Source organism: Cryptotermes secundus, unplaced genomic scaffold (genome assembly GCF_002891405.2).
Source record: "Cryptotermes secundus unplaced genomic scaffold, Csec_1.0 scaffold480, whole genome shotgun sequence".
Lineage (NCBI taxonomy): Eukaryota > Metazoa > Arthropoda > Insecta > Blattodea > Kalotermitidae > Cryptotermes > Cryptotermes secundus.
Genome location: NW_019732379.1, coordinates 1,375,346 through 1,396,817, shown reverse-complemented (window position 1 = coordinate 1,396,817; position 21,472 = coordinate 1,375,346). Strand labels below are relative to the sequence as shown.

Sequence of the window (21,472 nt, the reverse complement as noted above, 5' to 3'; positions counted from 1 at the left end):
AAAAAAAAAAAAAGCTTGTTAGGAAATCTGTTTTCAGTGACCAAGTTCGGAGTAAGTTGTGCCGAACTTTATCTCATCTGCATACAGAACTATGTTCACAACTTATCTCTTGCTTATTTACCGACACTCCCGCCTGGATAGTGCAGTCAGTATAGCGACTCGCTACGGACTGGACAACCCAGGGTTGAAGTTCGAGTCCCGGTAGGGGTAGGATTTTCTCCTCTCCACGTCGTCCAGACCGGTTTTGGGACCCACCAAGCCTCATATTCAATGAGTACTGGAGACTCTTTCCCAGCGGGTAAAGCGGATGGGGCGTGAAGCTGACCATTTACTTCCAACTAATGTCGATGTCAAGAATACGCGGATCTATACAACCGCTCCGGCATACGCCTTCATGGCGTAGTGTTAATGAGTTAAGCATAGAGACAACTTTTACCTAGTAGCCCAGACTACGCAAAATCAAACGATACAATTATTAATGAAATGATTGCAGAGGACGAGGAAGAAAACGGTCGTGGCCTTTTTTGAGATGCTATCCTGCCATTTTCCTGGTGGGTCTGAGGAAACTAACAAAAACTTTAATGAGGATGGCGGATATCCAAGTCGAGACCTGATCCCGGGAATCCCCGAATATGAAACTGAAGCGCTCCCTCTAGACCGTGGCGCTCGGTTTTGTGTTTACATCTACCGTTACGTTTCTATGCGACAGCCGACTATATTATGTTTGCTAGAGTATGTCTTCGACCGCCTCTGTGGTCTAGTGGTCAGAGTTCCTGGCTACAGATCCAGAGGTCCGGGTTCGATTCCTGGCGCTACCAGATTTTTCTGAGAAGCAGTGGGTCTGAAACGGGGTCCACTCAGCCTCGTGAGGATAACTGAGGAGATATCTCAAGGAGATAGCGGCTCCGGGCTAGAAAACCGAGATTAACGGCCGTGGGAATCCGCTGCGCTGACAACTTGACACCCTCTATCCGCTAAAGTTGGCACTTACTTCGCCGACAAGCGGCAGTCGCTCGGTCGGTATAGTTGGCTTGTGGACTAAAGGCCACGGAGTTTGTTTTATTTGATAGTATGTCTTCATAAGAGACAAATCCACCCTCTCATAATAGTGGATATTACGTAAAGGCTATGACCGTTCATAGGGTACAGCAACCACCCCTCCCAAAGAAATTTGGTCATGAGCCACAAGGAGCTTGTCAAGCCCAACTGACTGACGGTAAACCTCCAGTTGCAAAGTAACTCTGAATCCGAGTACGGAGCCCAGACACCGACTATCCTGAGGTGTTTCGTGATTTTCCTCAGTTATTCGAGGCAGATTGCGGGATACTGTCCCAAGTGGATGGCGACAGATTCGTTCTACATCCTATCAAATAAATTATTCATTAATAATCCCACCATTCGACGCTACAGGAGTCGGGATAGCTCAGTCGGTATAGCGACGGGCTACGGGCTGGATGCACCGGCTTCCATTCCCGGCATGGAATTTGTCTTCTCCAAAACTTTCAGACCGGGTCTGGGGTTCACCCAGCCTCCTATCCAACGGGCACCGGGGGCGATTTCTTCGGGTGTGAAGCGGCCGGGGAGTAAAGCTGACCACTACTTCCATCTAATGCGGAGGTCAAGAATGGTGGAGCTATACCTCCACTCCCCCACACGTCTTCATGGCATAGTGCTTAATTAATTACGCACAGGGCCAACTTTATCCTCTTATCATTCGGCGCTAGAACATATGAGCTACTGATAGTACCGTTAAGTGAACCGTAAAACAAACCACACACTACTATTGGTACAGCGCGGTTGTTTGTACTCGTATATCATTTACTATGCGAGAGAGCAACAGCAAGTACTGTAATATCCCGATGGTAAACGTCGGTTCATGCTGGGCAGATTCCGAGATACCCTAAACCATTTTGTGCAATGAACTCGGAGTGCCCGGTTGCCCACGCTCATCTCTTTGGACTACATCGAAAACTGTTTCAACCTCCTCCTTCCAATAAGGGAAGACGTTTTAAATTAAAATGAGATCTCAGAAACCTGGAGTACAAGCGTATCATCAGACGGACTACTTTCTTGTTCCGCCGACCGAATATTCTTCCGCTCCACATGCTGGTGTTTTCTAAACCGAGACCAGGACCTACGGACTCGGCAATACAGTCACTAGCACACGAAGTTCCTCTTCCACAATTCACATCTTTCACGAAACAATGTGCTTTCGATTGTTGTATACTGATATGATCGCAGTGAGGCACAACAATGACTCCAATCCTTTATTAGAGTGGCGATGAATAACGGGGAAAATAATTCGTTTGAATTACGGCGGAATGCTACCGGAATTCGCATCAATACACGAAACTGCTACAGGTCCAAATCGATGTCGAGTTTAATGGCCGCGCTATACAGAGTCCGTAATGTATCACAAATTCTACGAAACTTTTTTAATGCTAACGTGTGGCGGCAATGACTTCGCTAGCGCGACAATATTCATGTGATACTGTCCCATAGTGGTTGAAAACTGGCACGACAATTTAAAATGACTAATTCAGCCTATGCAGTCGTATACCGTTCACATAAAAACAAACTCCGTGGTCTGTAGTCCGCAAGCGAACTATACCGACTAAGCGACCGCCGTTTGTCAGCGAAATTAGTGCCAACTTTTGCGGACGGTGTGTCACGTGTTCAGTGCAACGGATCCCCACGGCCGTTAATCTCGGGTTTCTAGACCGGAGCCGCTATTTCCTTGAAATAGCTCCTCAGTTATTCTCACGAGGGTGAGTGGACCTCGTTCCAGACCCACTACTTCTCAGAAAATCTGGTAGCGCCGGAAAACGAACCCGGGACCTCTGGATTTGAGCCAGGAACTCTGACCACTAGACCACAGAGGCGGTCTTCAGATACACATCACGGTTTGAATACCGCTAAGGGGCATGGATTTTAATCCAAACTAACTACGTGTTGTCCTGTAATGACGGAGTATTTCCGATCGTCTCATCCATGAAGTCTGACGTGTACGTGTAAAACCACTGAGACACAGAATCCCCTGATACGAAGAGTTGGGACAACTGTAAGAATATGCGTCAGGATAGGACATGTACATACTGGATTACTCCGTACAATGCCAGTGGTTTGGGCAAAAAATTCCATGTTTTCATTGCAGTATACAAAAGTTTTATAATAAGTAAAAAGTAAAAGTAGGGCCGCGTCATAGCTCAAGCGGCTAGACGCTGGCTTTCCACCGCGGCGGCCCGGGTTCGATCCCTGGTCTGGTCAAGTGGGATTTGTGGTGGGCAAAGTGGCGCTGGGGCAGGTTTTCTCCGAGTACTTCGGTTTCCCCTGGCAATCTTCATTCCACCAACTGCTCCACAGTCACCCTCACCTATCATCTGGGGCTGGTACAATAGGCCAGAAGTGGCCGCAGTACAAGGGACTTAGTCCCACCCCACTAGCATTAAATAAAAAAGTAAAGGTATCCCTGTAACAGGCCATGAAGGTCCATAGGGTTGAGAGATGTTGAGGCTCCCACATTTTCTAGAAAATCGGCTCATAGATGGCGGTAAGGTTGTCAGCCTTACGCGCAGGCCGCCCTTTACCCCCAAGAATATTCAAAGAATATTTCTGGTACTCATTCCTGTTAGAGGCTGGGTCGACCACAGGGCCATAGTGCGGCTGGAAGAATTAGGTCAATTGAAAAAAATCCAATGACCTCATCGGGACTTGAACCCGCGACCTTCCGGCCTGTAGCATAGTGCCTCAACCAACTACGCTACCGCGTGCCCCCAGTTTAATACTAAGTTAGAAGATTATAATTATGGGCAATGGTAACAAATGTTTTAATTACATTTTGGGGTTATTACTGTTGGCAACTTCGTTCCCATTTATTTAATAATATGGAAAACAGTAAGGCTTCGTGAACAATTTAGTATTGGACATAAAACGTGTATTTAAATTGTTTCTACGACTCTTGTTCCAAACAAATGTCGTTCCGATAAATGTGTAGGGACTAACGTTCGAGTTATGAGCAGAAACTCACGTACATCTTCATACACTGTCCATTATTTTGTCCGCTTACAACTGAAATTGAAAATTGCCGATAAATTTTAGGACTCATGTCACCGGCATCTCCACCAACACACTGTGGCAAGGGATATACCAAAACTTCCAACGAAGCACTACTTAACACTTCATATGAAGCACAACTTAATAACACATCCATGACGACAAAGCAACCACAACAAATATCACAAATTCTTCTCCTACTCAGAAAAATGCATACAGTATAACTGTAGGACTTATTTTAATTTTAAATACACACGTAAGCAATAAGGCTGAAGCATGCAAGGCGATTCAACATTTTAGTAAAAGTCTGTTTACACCTGATGCTTGTGTTCTTTTTTTTTCATTGGCACTACAGCCCCAGTGGGTCGGTAAGACTCCTTGGGCGGGTGATCAGCTCGTCGCAAGGCCTCTACCTGTACACAAACACAGAAAAACGCACACACACAAATTAAACATCCATGCCCTGAGTGGGATTCGAACCCACGATCCCGGTTTCCAAGCGAGCGAAGACAGTGCATGCCTTAGACCGCTCGGCTACCGCGACCGGCTTGTGTTGTTCTTTAACACATAATTTAGTAAGCTTTCTTCCAAGTACCATATACAAAAGTATAATTTTGCCTGTGGTTCTGTATGGGTGTGAAACCTGGTCTCTGACATTAAGGGAGGAACAAAGACTGAGGGTGTTTGAGAACAGGGTGTTGAAGAGAATATTTGGACCAAAGAGGGATGAAGTGACAGGAGGTTGGAGAAAACTGCACAATGAGGAGGTTCATAACTTGTATCCCTCACCAAGTACAACTAGAATGATCAAGTCAAGGAGGATGAGCTGGGCAGGGCATGTAGCTCGAATGGGGGAGACGAGGAATGCATCTAGGATATTAGTGGGAAAGCCAGAAGGAAAGAGAGCACTGGGAAGACCAAGGCGTAGGTGGGTAGACAATATTAAAATGGATCTTAGAGAGATAGGATGGGATGGTATGGATTGGATTGATCTAGCTCATGATAGGGACCAGTGGAGGGCTCTTGTGAACACGGTAATGAACCTTCGGGTCCCATAAAATGCTGGGAAATTGTTGAGTAGCTGCAGATTTCGCTTCTCCTCAAGAAGGGCTCAGCTCCGTAAGTAAGTACCACATTTCATGAAAATTCGTTCGGCCGTTTTTGAGTTGTTACATGCGGATGTATGGACAGACACAGAGGGCGAAGCTAACAGGCACATTGCTCGTATCACCGTTGCGAACAGTAATAGGGCAGAGTTCATGAAATGCCATTTCAGATACGTATTATGATAGCGAGAAAGCAATGTCTGCACTCGTCTCTGTCCCTCTCAGGGTCTATGACTTCCCATTATCGCTGTGTCTGTCGTTACAACATGCTGACTGATGTCATGGCTAAGTAACATGAAGATTTTTAAACTTCTCTGCTTGACGATGCATTACACCAACACGCATTCTCAGCTGGTACTTCTCTAACCTCCCACGATTAGGTCTATTTAGAGGAAGGTCATTCTTACAGTAAGCTATTATCGCGGTTCGATCCCAGGTCATGTGGGATTTGTGGTGGAAAAAGTAACATTGGGGTAGGTTTCCTCGGAGTACTTCGGTTTTCCATGCCAATTCTTATTCCACCAAACGCCCCATTATCATCCGAGGCTGGCACAATGAACCAATCAGTGGCCGACTCAGCCCATCCCACCCAACGAAATAAAATTATTACTTAATTAAGCCATTAACTCCGTGGCCTGTAGTCCACAAGCGAACTATACCGACCGAGCGACCGCCGCTTGTCGGCGAAGTTAGTGCCAACTTTTGCGGACAGAGTGTGTCGCGTGGTCAGCGCAACGAATCCCCATGGCAGTTAATTTCAGTTTTCTGGTCCGGACTTAAGCCATTATCGCAATGCAGTTCCACGCAACGCTTCCCAGACTTTTCAGGTGCGATTCATTATGTATTTTTTAAATGCTCGCAAATTGAATTTGAGCGTGATAGCAGGCGTTTCTTGAGCCCAAGACCGGCCAAATAACGCTACGGAGCATCTTCTTGAGAAGCAAACAGTCGCTCAGCTGGTCAAAAAATTCCTCAACTTTTATGGAACTTGAAGGTTCATTATCATGTTCACAAAAGCGCATCACTATACTACATCATAGTATAGAACACACGAGCCCACTTACAGTTGCTAGGTCGCTCCAATTAACGACCTACGTTCAAGTTCGAAGCCCCATGTAATATTTCACAACATACTAGCTTTCTACGGTGAGGGGTTCCTAGTAAAAATCTCAACAAGCTGGAGGGCCACCCTTCGTCGGCTATCCACGACTGTTTATTCAATATATACACAGCTACTTTCCACATGTGAAGGCCGATTTCTGTATCCACACCCTGACGACGTACCATTCCGTGAAGATAAGAAATCCATATAAGCCTTGCAATAAGGGAAACTACGAAGAACAGTCACACTCGCCCAACAAGTCCTACCGTCTGTGTAACAAAAAGATACGAAACTGAAGAAGAGACCTGGACCTAACAACGGGCTCTAGAGCCACTGATGAATGAATTTCAACAGGCCGCGGTAGTCGTGATCAGAATAGTATAAAAAGTTAAAGTCCCTGTGCTTAAGTAATTAAGCACTACGCCATGAAGGCGTATGGGGAGTGGATGTATAGACCCACGTTTTCTTGACTTCGGCGCTAGATGGAGGTGAGTGGTCAACTTCGCGCCCTGGCCGCTTTACCCCCGGTAGCGATTGGATAGGAGACTGGGTGGGCCCCAGAGCTGGTGTGGACATGAAGAAGTGAAAATTCTTGTCCGACCGGGACTCGAACTCCGACACCTCGGCCGTCCAGCCCGTAGCCAGTCATTATACCGACTGAGCTATCCCGACTCTCGATTAGCATAGAAGCATACTGATAGAAGTGTCCCAGGTCCGATCACAACTGTCGTTACTAACATGAGTAGGAAAAAAACAAAGTCTGTAGTAGGTCTCTACCAATGATTTTAAGTATGAAAGTAGAGCCGCGTCCCAAAGCACTGGGTCTATCTTTTATCGCTCAGACAATGGACAATACCAACACGACAGGATCTGCATAATGAACCAACGTCACAGAGTTACTATAAACCTCACACTTCTACAGTCCCTTTCAGCAGACCTCCGAGTGCTGATTCAAAGATTCGATTAATTATGAAACAATTATCTTACATCATATCAAACTAGTAAAAGTAAAAACAGTAAACTTGTCCCTGTGTTTAACTAATTAAGCACTACACCATGAAGGCGTATGGGGGAGTGGGTGTATAGATCCACATTTTGACCTCAGCACTAGTTTTAGGTGAGTGGTCAGGTACACGCCCCGGCCGCTTTACCCCCAGGAAAGTCCTCGGTACCCATTGGATAGGAGGCTAGGTGGACCCCAGACGTGGAAAAGAGAAAATTCTTGACCATATCGGAACTCGAACTCCGACCCCTCGGCCGTCCAGCCCGTAGCCACTCGCTATACCAAATACGCTATCCCGACTAGTCTTGTAATAATTACGGCATATCAAAATCTTCAAGCTTAACAACAAAGCGCACACGGGCACACACACACACACACACATACATAAACATATATACAGTCCAGGTGTTGCACTCGAAATTCCTTGAAGAAGGCAGAGTTCTGCATTCCTGCTCTCAGTTGCAGTAACATCAGGTAAGAGACTGAGTCTATGGCTTCAGAAAATATCAGCACTTCCACTAGGTGTTAGAGGGAGGAGCTGTCCTGTCTCTCTCTCTCTCTTTCGTCCCTTTGCAGTCCACTTTTATTGCTAACTGGACCAAACCAGCACAGAAAGATCGTTAAAAATAAGTTAGGAATGTGTAGGCATAGCTAACAATTTCTGTTGCGTCTACTTTTCGCTTTCATTTAATTATTACATTTCTTTTTACACGAACTGAGTGAAGAGTAGACATGGACGTTCCTCTCAAGTCGAGCCGACCTATACGGCACAAGTTCGTGTAACGGCTGTACTGTTCAGAAAATTCGCCGTATACTTATAAGTTACTTTCAGATTCTTAAGCGTCAAACTGACGCTTGTTAAACCAGCATTCAGTCTGAGACTAGAAATTATAACAATTCTAATGCATCTAGAGCTATTATTTTCTTTTACTGCTAGTGGGGTGGGACTAAGTCCCTTGTAATGCGGCCGCTTCTGGCCTATTGTACCAGCCCCAGATGATAGGTGAGGGTGACTGTGGAGCTGTTGGTGGAATGAAGATTTGCAGGGGAAACCGGAGTACTCGGAGAAAACCTGCCCCAGCGCCACTTTGTCCACCACAAATCCCACTTGTCCAGACCCGGGCCGCCGCGGTGGGAAGCCAGCGACTAACCGCTTGAGCTATGGCGCGGCCTTCATCTACAGCCAACTTCTACTTCTTTGAAGCCAGGTAGAATTCAATTTCTGTCTATGAAAATATTGTCACGTGTAGGGGGTTTGTAACGCGATAAATAACTTCACGCCGTTTTGGATCTTAGCGAATTTATTGCACACTCGCTCTTACACTTACACAATTCACAATTTCACAATTACTGCCATCTGCAGTATCACAATTACTTCTCCTGCTGTAGTCACTTCCATTCACTCGATACAACTCAATAACAACTTGTAGCTGCTGGACTTCAACTCATACTGAATACTGCTCTTAACACACTCTCTCTCTCTGGTTACTCTCTTGTAACTGGCTCTCTCTAGTTCAACAGAGTCCGAGTCAGAGTTACTTTACGACTGGCGGGTTTACCGCCAATCAGTTCGTCTTGGAGTCAGGCCCCTTGAGGCTCACGACCAGAGATTTTTTTCCCCCAGCTTTACCGATTGCCAAGCAACAGTCGCTGCACGGCCTCCCCTGTTGCGTGACGTCACAGCCTAGCGGGGAAGGGTGTTTACCGAACGTTGCGTAGTTACGGGATGAGTGGGGTATGTGACGTCGCTCGCACTTCCTGTTACGCAATCCAAGCGTTCACAGAGCTGTCGCCTAGCAACGCGCCGATACAATCAGCAACTCTCAAGTTGCGCGCGTGCCCCGAGGCCTCTGTGACTCAACAGTTCCTGCATAGAGCCAATACGCCACAATATAATGAATCACGCCTCGATTTTCATTTTATCCACCCTCAGAGATATATCTTGCGAAGTGTGATCATGAGTGAACTGAATCAGTGTGGGGTTCGAGGATGGAATAACGAGGACGTTACTACCTCATCTGAATAACAGAATCTTGCTGAAAATTTGAAATTATAGAAATTCGCAAGAAATGCTGATACTCGTAAAAACTGCGTGTCACCATAGGTACAAATCTGAGGGCATACTCTGCCGACCCAAGAAAACAGGAAACATCAAGTATTCGCGTCCAGATCACGTTCAAGCTATAAGCATTTTTTTATTTAAAATATTTCCATGGTGTTTCTGGCTGTAAGAAAACAGCCTAAAGAGTACTGATGGTATAAAGTTCAAATGGAACATGAATAGACGATAGACAATGAAACCAGGATGAGGGAGAAGATTAATGAAAAATGCAGGTGGCATTTGGAAAAAAAAATGAAAATCTTATATGTAAACCATTTTCAACCACACATTTCATGATACAGGTCATTCCTGAAGAAGGTTTAATCAACAATAATGAAGCCAAATACGTTTACCCCAAACTTAAATTCGCAACAATAATAACTAACTCAAGATTACTCGTGAAGCCAATGGTTGCTCAGCTGGTCAAAAAATTCATAACTTTCTTGGGAATCTGAAGGTTCATTTCCGTATTCATAAGGGACCATATCCTGAGCCAAACGAATCCAATCCACATCTTCATATCTTGTTCACAATAACAATTAAAACATTAGCATTCAAGTGCTCCGTGCATGATAACTGGGGAACAGACAACAGCTGACCGTAATCAAGCGCAGATGCCTTTGTGGCATGTGGACGACCTTGGACTAGTAAATTAACTTCCAACCAAGCACTACAGTAACTGACTACATTAATCGAAGGCCACCCATGCAAAACAGGCCTACAACAATAATAGAGCTGTATTTCCGCTATAACGACTCATTTCTGGGTGATGATAATTAACACAAAATATGGATTATACGTATTCTTGGTGTGCAGTGCAAGGCTTCAACATCCCATTTCGTTTCCTGGCCGGTAGGTCGGTTGGTTCGTAGACTTTATTCACGACGCCTTATTAACTATGGAAATGACATTCATGGCCGTGTATGGTGACCTGGAAAGTATGAGGAAGAGCACGGCCATGAGTTATTTTAAAATAGTGTTCCGGCATTCGCCTAGAAGAACCATAAAATAAGGGTCAGGAGAGCTGGAGATCTGATTGAGATTTGAACCAGAGACCCTAAAAACCTACATTTGGCCAAACTCATCAACCAAGGAACAGGAGTTGAAGAATTCTATCTTCTCGGATATAACGCCGTGTAATCATTTAAAAGGCATCCGACGTTTCGGAGGAATATCTCTCCTCCATCTTCAGGGCAGAGCAAGAAACCAGCATGAAAACAGAGACGGCTCTAGTAGATTCTAAACGGTTCTGACACTCAGAATTACTGACGTTTTGGACTTTTACATCGTCCGGTATTCTAAAAAAACTAGAGAACATGACGTTTCGTAAACTGAATCTGTTTCCATCCAAGGGGAGAGGGGGGGGAGACACCTACTCTTTTGGGTCCACCAGAAAGTGTTAACCTCTTTCTCTTTATAACGGATCCAACAGGGTAGGTGTCTCCCACAACTCAGCTGAGAAAGCAAGCAGATCCAGTTTCCGAAACGTTGTGTTCTCTAATTTTTCAAAATACCGGACGACGGACAAAGCCCAGAAACCCAGCAATTCTGAGACGTGAATCTGCTTGCCACCCGCTTTCACGCTGGGTTATTGCTTGGCTTATTCCTCGACACTGAAGATGGAGGCGACATGTTCTTCCGAAACGTCGGTTGCCTTTCAACAGACTAAATGGCGTNTAAGACAGAAGAACTCTTCATAACCACCGCTGTGGCGGGTTCGTGAGACTGCAGCATTCAAACTGTGACGTTAGTCTTTGTCCGCGTAACGGGTCTGTCATTCCAAATCCACTTCTCGTGTCTTCACACTAACGGCAACTATCGAGATGCGACCCAGAAAACTCAGTATCTCAAGAAAACCAGTTCTTGACAACGAGCCAACCTACTAACGGTCAACGAACTTTTTGAATCGCTAGCCTTTATGATTACTGCAAGCGCCGCACGGTTTCCTGACTATGAACCTAACAGAATCTCAAATCCGGATTTTCATTTCGTTTTATTTGTGCCTTGCACCAAACGATCGCTCAGATTTAGTTTTCATTGGCGTTGTAATAGAACGGTTCTGTCCTCTGGAACACTGTGTGGTTTATATCTATAGTTTCTGTTTCTTAGGGTGGGGTGAGATCGAGTCCACTTGGTACGTGGGCCACTAACTGGCCTATTGTACCAGCCCAACATGATAGATAATGAGTGTGGAGCAGTCGGTGGAATGAGAAGTACTCGGAAGAAAAACCTGTCCCAGTGCCATTTTGCCCACCACAAATCCCACTTTACTTGACCTGGGCTCGAACCCTGGCCGCCGCAGTGGGAAGCCGGCAACTAACCGCCTGAGCTATGGCACGGCCTTGCATCTATATTTAAGTAGAGGCACGCAACTTGGCTTCATTTCTGACTAAACAGGATACATCTTTCCAGATGACCATAATATTCCCGTAGCAACAGTTCTTTTTCAATTTTTTTGGTTAAACTTAACAAACAAGGGTAACCTGAAGAATACTACATAGGATTTGAGGTTCTCACAGCAGTGGTTATGTAGAGTACTATCTTCTGGGATATAACGCCGTTGAAAGTCAACCGACGTCAATCTTCATGGTCGAATAAGCAGAGAAAGATACCAGATTACTATGTTCTGTGACGTAGCACGACGTAATCAGGCAGAAATTTATCGACATTTCAGAGAAACGTACTGCCTCGACCTTCAGCATCCAAGAACAGCATCAGATTACACGATAGAATATCCCAGAAAACAGTATTATCATAATCACCGCCATGAGAAGCTTACTCGTATAAAACTTATACTGAGCAACATTTAATGACGAATTACATAATGTCTGGATTGTGGTCTATTGGGTTGAGACACTGCGTCGTCTTGTGGGTGGATGCCGACGTTTCAGAAAGAATACGCTGCCTCCACATTCTACCCTAAACACCTGCCACCTGGCTCCTCAAAAACGTAGTCAATTCACAAGACTACACGGTGTCACAACCCAGAAGACCAAAACCTGAAATTTCAATCTCAACATAAGACGCGACCATTTCACGTATAATGTTACGACACGTGGAACGTCCTCAGGTTGTGGATGGAGGAGACGACTTCCAGATACGAAGGGCAGCCTCGAATATACTGAACAGCGTGGAAGTAACAACTCCCCACCGTAAAAATAATTTTGTTACGAAATGTTACAAAGGGTCTCGGACTTGGCCTCATTCTTTGGAAACCTACATAATAAGGAGTTTCTCAACTTGTATTCCTCGCCAAGTATAATTAGAATGATCAAGCCAAGGAGGATATAGCACGCATGGGGGAGAAGAGGAATGCATATAGGATTTTGATGGGGAAGCCAGAAGGAGAGAGTTCAATAGAAAGACCCAGACGTAGGTGGGATGATATTTAGATGGGTTAGCGTGGACTGGATTGACATGGTTCAGGATAGGAACCAGTGGAGGGCTCTTGTGAACACGGTAATAAACTTTCGTGTTCCATAAAATGCTGGGAAGTTCTTGAGTAGCAGCTCAACTGGCGGCTTCTCAAGAAGGGCTCAGCTCCATGGAGTCAGTTAATATCCCTTACAGAATAGGGGCCAGTGGAGGGCTCTTGTGAACACGGCAATGAACCTTCGGGTTCCATAAAATGTTGGGAAGTTCTTGAGTACGTGAGCGAATGGCGGCTTTTCAAGGCTAAAACTCCATGGCGTTAGTATCCATTACAGACGTCATTTAATGACCCGGGGGGGGGGAGTCTGTTTTAGGTTCCAAACTGTCATCACTTTGTCAATGGCAAGATGAAGAAGATACCGTATTTACGCATGTATAGGTCGCACATTTTTTGCCAAAAATTCAAGAGGAAAACTGGGGTGCGGCTTATATTCGAAATATTCGAAATTACACTTCATTTAAAAATATATATATTCATAATTAGTAATACAGGGTGTTCTACTCCTGAAATAATATTCCAAGAAAATTATTTTTTCTATAATTTGTCTGAAAATTGTGCTGCGGCCTATACACGCGTAAATACGGTATGCTAGATGAAACCCCGGCTTTCAACAGCATAACATTTCTCATGTTATCTCTTTAAGTCGCAGCGAAACTAGGACGTTAGTTTTTTCTTACGAAAACATTCCGTTCTGTATCGTTAGTAAGTAAAAACCAAAGCATACGTAGGGTCTGCTTTTTAGCCTGTGATACTAGTGTCCAAGATGTAAGTAAACAGACTGGACCAGTAGTTTTATATGAAGAAGAAGAAGAAAATAAAAACTCTCTCTCGGAGCACAAACTCTTATATATTGAGCAGGTGAATATTTATGTACAGTTTATAAGCGAAGTAACATAACTGCATGGACCAAAATTCTTCTTGAGACGCAAAAAGCCACCCACGGTTTACGAAACCACAAGGTGCATTACTGTGTTCACAACAGTTCTGAGCCAGAAGAATCCAGTTCATATCCTCACGCCCTGTTCACTGAAGATCTACCTTATTATTATCCTACCATCTGCTCTCAGATATCCCAAGTACAGTAAACCCCTCGTAATCCGATATGTATGGGAAACAGGGTCTGCCGCTTACATAAATCTGCCGGATGCATGAAAAGAAATCTTATTTAAATCCAATTCCAAATCAAAACAGTGCATCTTCACTTTAGTTCTGCGTGGAAATCTTCCTAAACCACAGAACGGATTGACAGGATTTCAAATAGGCCTATATTGTGTGTGTTTACAGTGGGCGGACAAAATAATGGAAACACTAGGAAACTGAGGAACAGAACTGGTGTTGGCTACATTCAAAGAACTTCAGCTGGCAAAACTGATGTTTACACTCTGTAGTGCTCATGTCAGTGCATTAGTGGTTGTGTTGAGCGATGATCCGTGTGAAACAATCGGAAAATGGGAGACTTGTCTGATTTTGAAAGGAGGCAGATCGTTAGTGCGCGTTTAGTTGGAGCATCTATGAGAAAAACTGTCACATTATTAGGTGTATCGAGAGCGACAGTTATGCCGGCATAGACAAATCGTTGGAAGACAACATCGGCGAAGGGGAACAGTGGGCGAAAATCAACATTCACAGAAAGAGATCGTCTTACATTGAGAAGGAATATTTTGAAAAATCACAGTACTGCAGCATACGTGACAGCAGAACTGAATATTAATCTTGAAGACCCTGTTTCCACAAAAATTGTCCGATGCGACTTTCACAGATCCACAACATCCACGGTAGAGCTGCAACTGCTAAAACTCTGATTACTGAAATGCTCAGATGCGTAAATGATGGTGTCTCGACCATAAAGCCCGGACATCAGACAACTGGAAACGCGCGCGATATGGTCAGATGAGTCGTCCTTCACACTGTTCCCTCCATCCATCAGGAAGTGTTTACGTTTGGAGAACACCCAAATAAGCCTACAATCCGGAATGTCTAGTTTCGACAGTGAAACACGGGTGAAGTTCTGCGATTCTTTGGGCAGCAATGTCGTGGCAGAGTATTCTGTCCGTCCCATTATTATCCTTCATGGCCGAATTACTGCAAGGGAGTACGTGGGCAGGTTGAGTAATCAGGTGCATCCCACGATTTTCGAACCGTGCAGTTTTTCAAGACGACAATGCCCCCACTGACACAGCTGAAACTGTTCAGTCATGGTTTGAAGAGCATGAAGGTGAACTTCAAAATTTTCCCTGTCCAGCACAATCGCCAGATTTGAACATCATTGAACCATTTAGATCAGTTTTGGAGACTACAGTGAGGAACAGATTCCCATCTCCAACATCTCTAAAGCAGCTTGAAGATGTTCTTCAAGGAGAATGGTACACAATTCCGCTAGAATTTTTAAAACGTGCATGAGTCCATTCCAAGGACTGCAGCTGTACTGAAGGTAAAAGGGTTTCCATTATTTTGTTCAACCCTTGTACTCATATGTAGAACAAGGGAGGGCTATTATTTTACTCTGAAGCTGGACGGGACTATTTCATGTGACCGCGGGCAGGAGGGCATCGAGCAAAGATTGTGTTATTAAAAATTTTTATGTGATGTGCAGAATCGACTTCGCCACATAAACAGACATACAGACTTCCATCAGGATTTCCTTTCAAAGCAGTGCTCGTAAATTGCACAGCAATGGAAACGATGTTACTGCCTAAATAAGCATAAGCTAATTGTCACCTGTAGGGGTTGTGCGTGACTTATAAGAGGCTTCTTATTCACACAACTCGGGACTACAGGCAATACAGCACTATCACTGATCTATACACTTTACAGTTCATCGTTGCACACACATTAAGGTCCTCAATCTTCACTAGTCGTATTCTGGCAACGGATCTATAACAGTATGTCACTTCAAATCAACATGAAGTCTTCTCTGCACTGCCTAATTCCTTTCTTGCCATTATTCTGCATCTGCCAATTTCGAAGACTCAATTCAATTCTTCTGATCCCAAGCTCACATCCTCTCAAGCTGGCGTCTCGAAACTTGACTCAATTCTTCTCAACTGAACTCTTCTTTTAAACCACTTTGCACGGGCCACGCAGAAAACACAGCCTCTCTATTTTCGGGAAGGCGTGTTTACAGCGCCGTTGCATAGCAACGGAAGTTACTCGATTGTAGCTTGAGTATTCGTTGCCGCGGGAATGTGTTTACCGAGTCGTTGCCTAGCAATTAGCGTCTATTCTGACGTCATTATTCCGGCTTTCGGGCATCATGACATAATCATCGTTCAATATAATAAACTTCTCTTCAGTCAAATCATTTAATTCTGAATTGTATTCATGCTTTTATAGTTTCAGTTTCATAATTACAGTACTGTATTAATAATTTACTTTTTCTTGATTAGCTGCTTTCGTAGTCTTTAAAAGCATGTAAACACTTCCGCAAGACAGACTGAATTTTTCGTTGCAAGCAGGCTAGTCTTCATGTAGGTTAAGAGATGATGATTGCGAGGATCACAGTTTGACACAGTTAATGTACTGAAACGAAAGACTAAAGGTAACAAAAATACGAAGACCGTCCTCAGTTTCGACCACCTGTGGTTGGATCACGAATTCCGAAGCAGTGCCACGGGCGGAATAATCTGATTAAATGCCAGTCATACCCTTCCGAACAAACCTCTGGGATGACGATTATACATGGTGAAGCCGAAGGAAAAGAGGTCGATGTTCAGGGCAGTGTCTCGGTTTCATACCCAGATGAAAACCAGATGCTTCACAGCGGAAATAATTTGCTCCGCCGCATCCCGAAAAATGTCCAAGCGACGGAAATTCTGCATGCCACCTACTTGTATTACAAACAAGAACTGCTTTGTGACTTGCTTATCTGTGATGAAACAGAGGACTGCAAATGCAGAAATTTCATTATTCACAGACAAATGATTCCGGAAAAACAAACTGCTACTGACAGTGCGTAGCAGTTTCTCAACAACAGAACTCAGCATTACATAAAGTAAACTTCATTACAATAAATCATTAACATAGATTTCTATTGCTGATGTTCTTCTGGAGATTTTATCAGGCTTTTCGAACTCGCTCAGTTCCAGAAATCACTATCTTGCCATATTCAAACCTCATGCCGAGGGAAAAATCGTGGTACAACCAACAAATTGCGAGATTATTACAATGAGCGGGATGACAGGTAGCGAAGAAAAGACTATCATCACGTGTTAGAATGACTATAGACGGGGCTACACTTTACATATTACTGTCACACACAGACTGGTGCCCTTAGTCTATTACAGCCTCCACTAGCCGTTGCCTGGTAATGGATTCAACGGCGGATGTTCCCCTTACTCTGGGTTTCCGAACTATTCCCGTGCCTCAGCTACCAGCTTCCAACAGCAACGACTCACAACGACTGAACTGCAGTTCTCTAACTCCGTGGCTGGCGGTCATCTCATACAAACCTCCTAATCTTCGCTTCACAGACTAACTCAACTGAGTTCGTTGCTCCCGGTTATAACATCTCATTACCGACTGCACAGAAAACGCCGTTCCTTTGTTGCTTATTAAGAATCTGCTACCTAGCAACGAGTGTTGTTTCGCTGTTCGCTTCGTGGTCATTGCCTAGTAACGGGTCTACATGCTACAACATAAAAAACATCCAATCTCTAAATGGGACTTGAACCCATCATACCAACTTTCCCTCGGCCTAATAGCGCAAGATTCTTAAAATAAGAAATCACTGGTATCAGAATACAGAACCTTACAATAATGTTATGCTGATATTTGTTAAAAAGCCCTACTGGACGCTAGTCAGTAGGTTGGTCTAAAAGTGCATGCAGAGATAACAAGTATGGCCCACGTTCCTGTCTCATCTCCTGAATGCAGAACACTAGACCCTGTCAGAGAACAAAAGATAGCTAATACAGCCTCCAAAAATTCAGCGAAGTTAAACATTCTGCATGATAGCGTACATACAAATTATACAAAGGGCAGACATACATTCATTGCTACACATGTGGAAGAAAAATGCGTAAGACAGGCACAAAGAATGAAATAAAATTTTGGTATACTAAGAAACAAAATCTTAATAAAACGTTATATAACTTACATATCTAAAATGGGAAGTAAACTAATTTAAACTTCAATCCTTAAAATCAAAGTATAATATGGGGTAATTAATTTTCAGAATAAAACTATATTAATCCAGACCATGTATTTAAATTTAATTTTTATGCTTAACTTAAAGAACTGTGTACTCGTATTTGTTAGATTATACTTTAACAAATATGTGTATTTGCTAAACGAATGGTAAAATATTGTAATAATATGGATCCATATTAAGAAAACAAATCGGAGACTAAGATCACTTTTCTACAGATTGGCCTGATGATGACCTTGTGTGGGTCAAAACATGTAGCGACTCCTTTGCAAAATAAACAAATGCTAGTATGTTAGTATCATTTTGTTCTAACTGTTGTGTCGATGATCCAAAAAAACGTTGTCCTCTCTTTTCATCTGAATTTGAGAGCACCCTGAACAGTATTTGTAAAATTTCAAATTATAAGTGGCCTTTAATTTACTAATACATTATTATTTTTTGAAACACTGTAGGTTATACATCTATGAACAAATTAATCATTTAATGATAAATGCAACGAAACTTATGAAATAGACCTTCTATTACTCAGATACCTGCCTCTGTAGATCATGATCTTTCAGACCCATCAACTATGAATACATTTACATATTCAACTGTGTAACCAGATGCATACAACAGCAATGCATCCTATGATTTTATGCATGACAAACCAGACATAACCTGAGCATCAACAGCCATTAGGTCCCTCTGCCCCCCCCCTTTTTTTTTGTATTTTAATACCATCATCGAAAGAGATATAGTTCAATTTGGAGGGTTTCAGTAAATTTGTTTCAAATGTGCAGCTGGTATATATCTTTCAACAATAATGCCAACGTAGGTGGTTGAAACTATCATGTTTTATCATGAACAATTAAAATCTGATGTTTTATTAGTGTGGGAATGTCCAAACCAATTTTGTATCCCACTTTCGTAACATCTTAACTGCATAAAACATGATGTGAATGACTGAACTGTAGGATGACTGAGTACATTTCCCTGTCTGTGTTCTGTTATACTAAAGTTCTCTAAGAGAAGTGAATATTTCGCCTTAGTGATTAGCACTTCTGCTTCATATTCAGAAAGGCCTGCTATTTTCAATGAGATTTTTCATTCTATTCAGTCCTTATAGGCAAATGCAGGTTTAGTAACTTGAAATATACCATGACCTCTTCCTTTTACAACCTTCATTCATTATCACTTTACTGACTCTATGTAAACTGTGCAACTTAAACTTTTCTGTACCTCTACACTTCAGTAACAGTGCAAGTCTAGTCTTGAAACCTGCTTCTCATTTCCTCCCAAGATTTTAAACCTCAAATAGTTATAATGCTTGTATTTAATACAAGAGTTACAAGTTGCTGTATCATTTACTGGTTTCAGCATCAGCTGTAACAGCACTCAGATGTTATCGGTGCTTTATCCACCCACAATCACCCAAAAGTAATGAGACTACTCAATTATGCTCGCATTTTGATGGCTCATCTCTCTACGAAACCGACTGCAAGTACTCGACTTTCTGCATGAAGAGGACATTTGAACTGCCTCTGCAGAAAGGAAGTAAGTGTACAAACTTTGGAAGATAAAATACATTTATCCAAGCCCTCATCATACAGGTAAGTATATATGTTGGCAAAATAAACTGTCATCATGGTGGATGGTCGGATATATGAAATGAGCAGCTGTACAATTTTGGCCGAGAATAGTAATGGATCAAGTGTAACGTGTATTGGCTGTTCCAAACTTCAGTTAGAACTAAAAATGACTCAAATGGAATTAAAATCTGCCAAAAAAATAATGGAGTTATTTCACAAAAGAGGTCAAACAAATGGAGGATATTGTTCTAGCACGATGTTCTCAAAACGCGATAAATAAGTGTAATCAAGAGGTTTATAAGATCTCCCAATGTTCTAAATGCGTTGATAGTAAAGTGAATCATCAAAAAGCTCTTGTAGAGAGAAGATCGTTGCAATTAATAAACGAATTACTATATAACAAACTGGGAGGTGACACAAAATCTGAGGTTATGTATGGTTGATGCAGAAAATATGGCTGTGAAGGGGAACGAATATTTAAACAACGGGCAGCGTATGGAAAATATAAGAGAAAGTAACTTTGTAAATGAAGAGACATTACATGTGACTAAAGATGTTAGATTAAAAAAAAGAAGGGAAAAGTATTTAAAAAATGTTCGTCAACTATAATAAATTTTTTATACACTAAAAATGTATTATAGTTGAACATTTTTTAAATATGTTTTAATTGATTTTACAATGATATATAACGGCAAGCAATGCAATAGATTAGCGTAAATGGAGCACCTGATGATGGCACTATGTTGCCGAAACATGTGAAATAACAGGCGAAATTGAGTGCACTACAAGACGGACACTGCATACATATCATGGATGAAAATCAGTGCAACAGGACACTAAAATACAACATTATCATTCATATACATATAAAGGGTAAAGGCAGGATGATTATGAATGATGAACAGAGATGTCTGTGAGAGGCAGTCAGTTGTCCTACTGATATCATTTGGTTTGCCAACAGAGTGAGAAGAAACATGTAAACATCATTCTGGAAAGTTGTTTTCAATATAAAGATCTGAATAAAAAAGTCTTGTGTGTTAACTATTGTAATGTGACTTTCTCATATTGATTAAGTGTATCAAGCATCTCTTTTAGTGGGATTTTTTTTAAGTTATACAAATCCTGACAGTGGCCATTTTGTGCCTGCACTTATTTAATCAGTAGATGATCTGGGATAGAAGGGAATCATAATATTTTTATGGACAGTAACTAATAAAAAATTTCAGAATTCTGTAAGCCTATTCCAGAATCCTTTCTCCCATATAAGGGGAACTGAGCATGCAAATAAGGTATAGAATAAAATCACTGACAGTAATGCTCATCTTTAGTATCTTTTCCCATGGAATCCTTCTTGAGAAGCTAGTCAAGAAATTCTTTGTCTTATATGAAGCCCAAGGGTTCATTATGTGCCACTGGAGCCTATTAACAAACAGACAAATCCAGTCCACATTCTCACAACCCACTGTATCCCATTAAGACAAACTTTAACACTATCCTCCCAACTACAGCTTTTACCTTCAGGTTTTCGACTAAAATATTTTCAAGTATTTACTGCCTCACATTCACTTTACATTCCTCACCCATCTCATTCTCCTTGATCTGATCACTAGATCACTTATCACCAAGGTGGGGCACATACTCACATTGTGGACGGGTGAAATGAGCAACAAATATGTAGGGTACCTGTGAATATAATGAATAAGCAGTCACAGACAGCAAATGTGGGGCAATTCTCAATTTTATAAGTTCAATAGTAATCTAAAAACCATCTCATGATCTAAACTAACATGTTAAAAAATGTTATACAGGGCCTCTCAGACTTGGATAAATTCTTTGGAATGACTTTAGCAAAGGAAACTGGACGTGAGAGATGAAACTTGGAATGTCAGGATCTGTATAGGTCAGGTTCACTGAAAACACTACATGGCTAAGAAAAGTTTATATAGCCATCGGAAAA

At 42.6% G+C, this 21,472-nt stretch overlaps 2 protein-coding genes across 3 annotated transcripts in view; one reads left to right on the top strand and one right to left on the bottom strand.

Moving 5' to 3' along the window:
• The window catches only part of LOC111867562 (rabankyrin-5), a 139,393-nt gene that overhangs the window by 94,545 nt on the left and 23,376 nt on the right, over positions 1–21,472 (bottom strand). The gene's annotated exons all lie outside the window — the stretch shown is intronic.
• Positions 1–21,472, top strand: part of LOC111867563 — a 69,943-nt gene that overhangs the window by 45,503 nt on the left and 2,968 nt on the right. Inside the window, exon 2 of the mRNA XM_023857547.2 lies at positions 19,304–19,480. Coding sequence (XP_023713315.1) covers positions 19,304–19,480 — 177 coding nt within the window. The remainder of the gene's footprint in view (positions 1–19,303; positions 19,481–21,472) is intronic.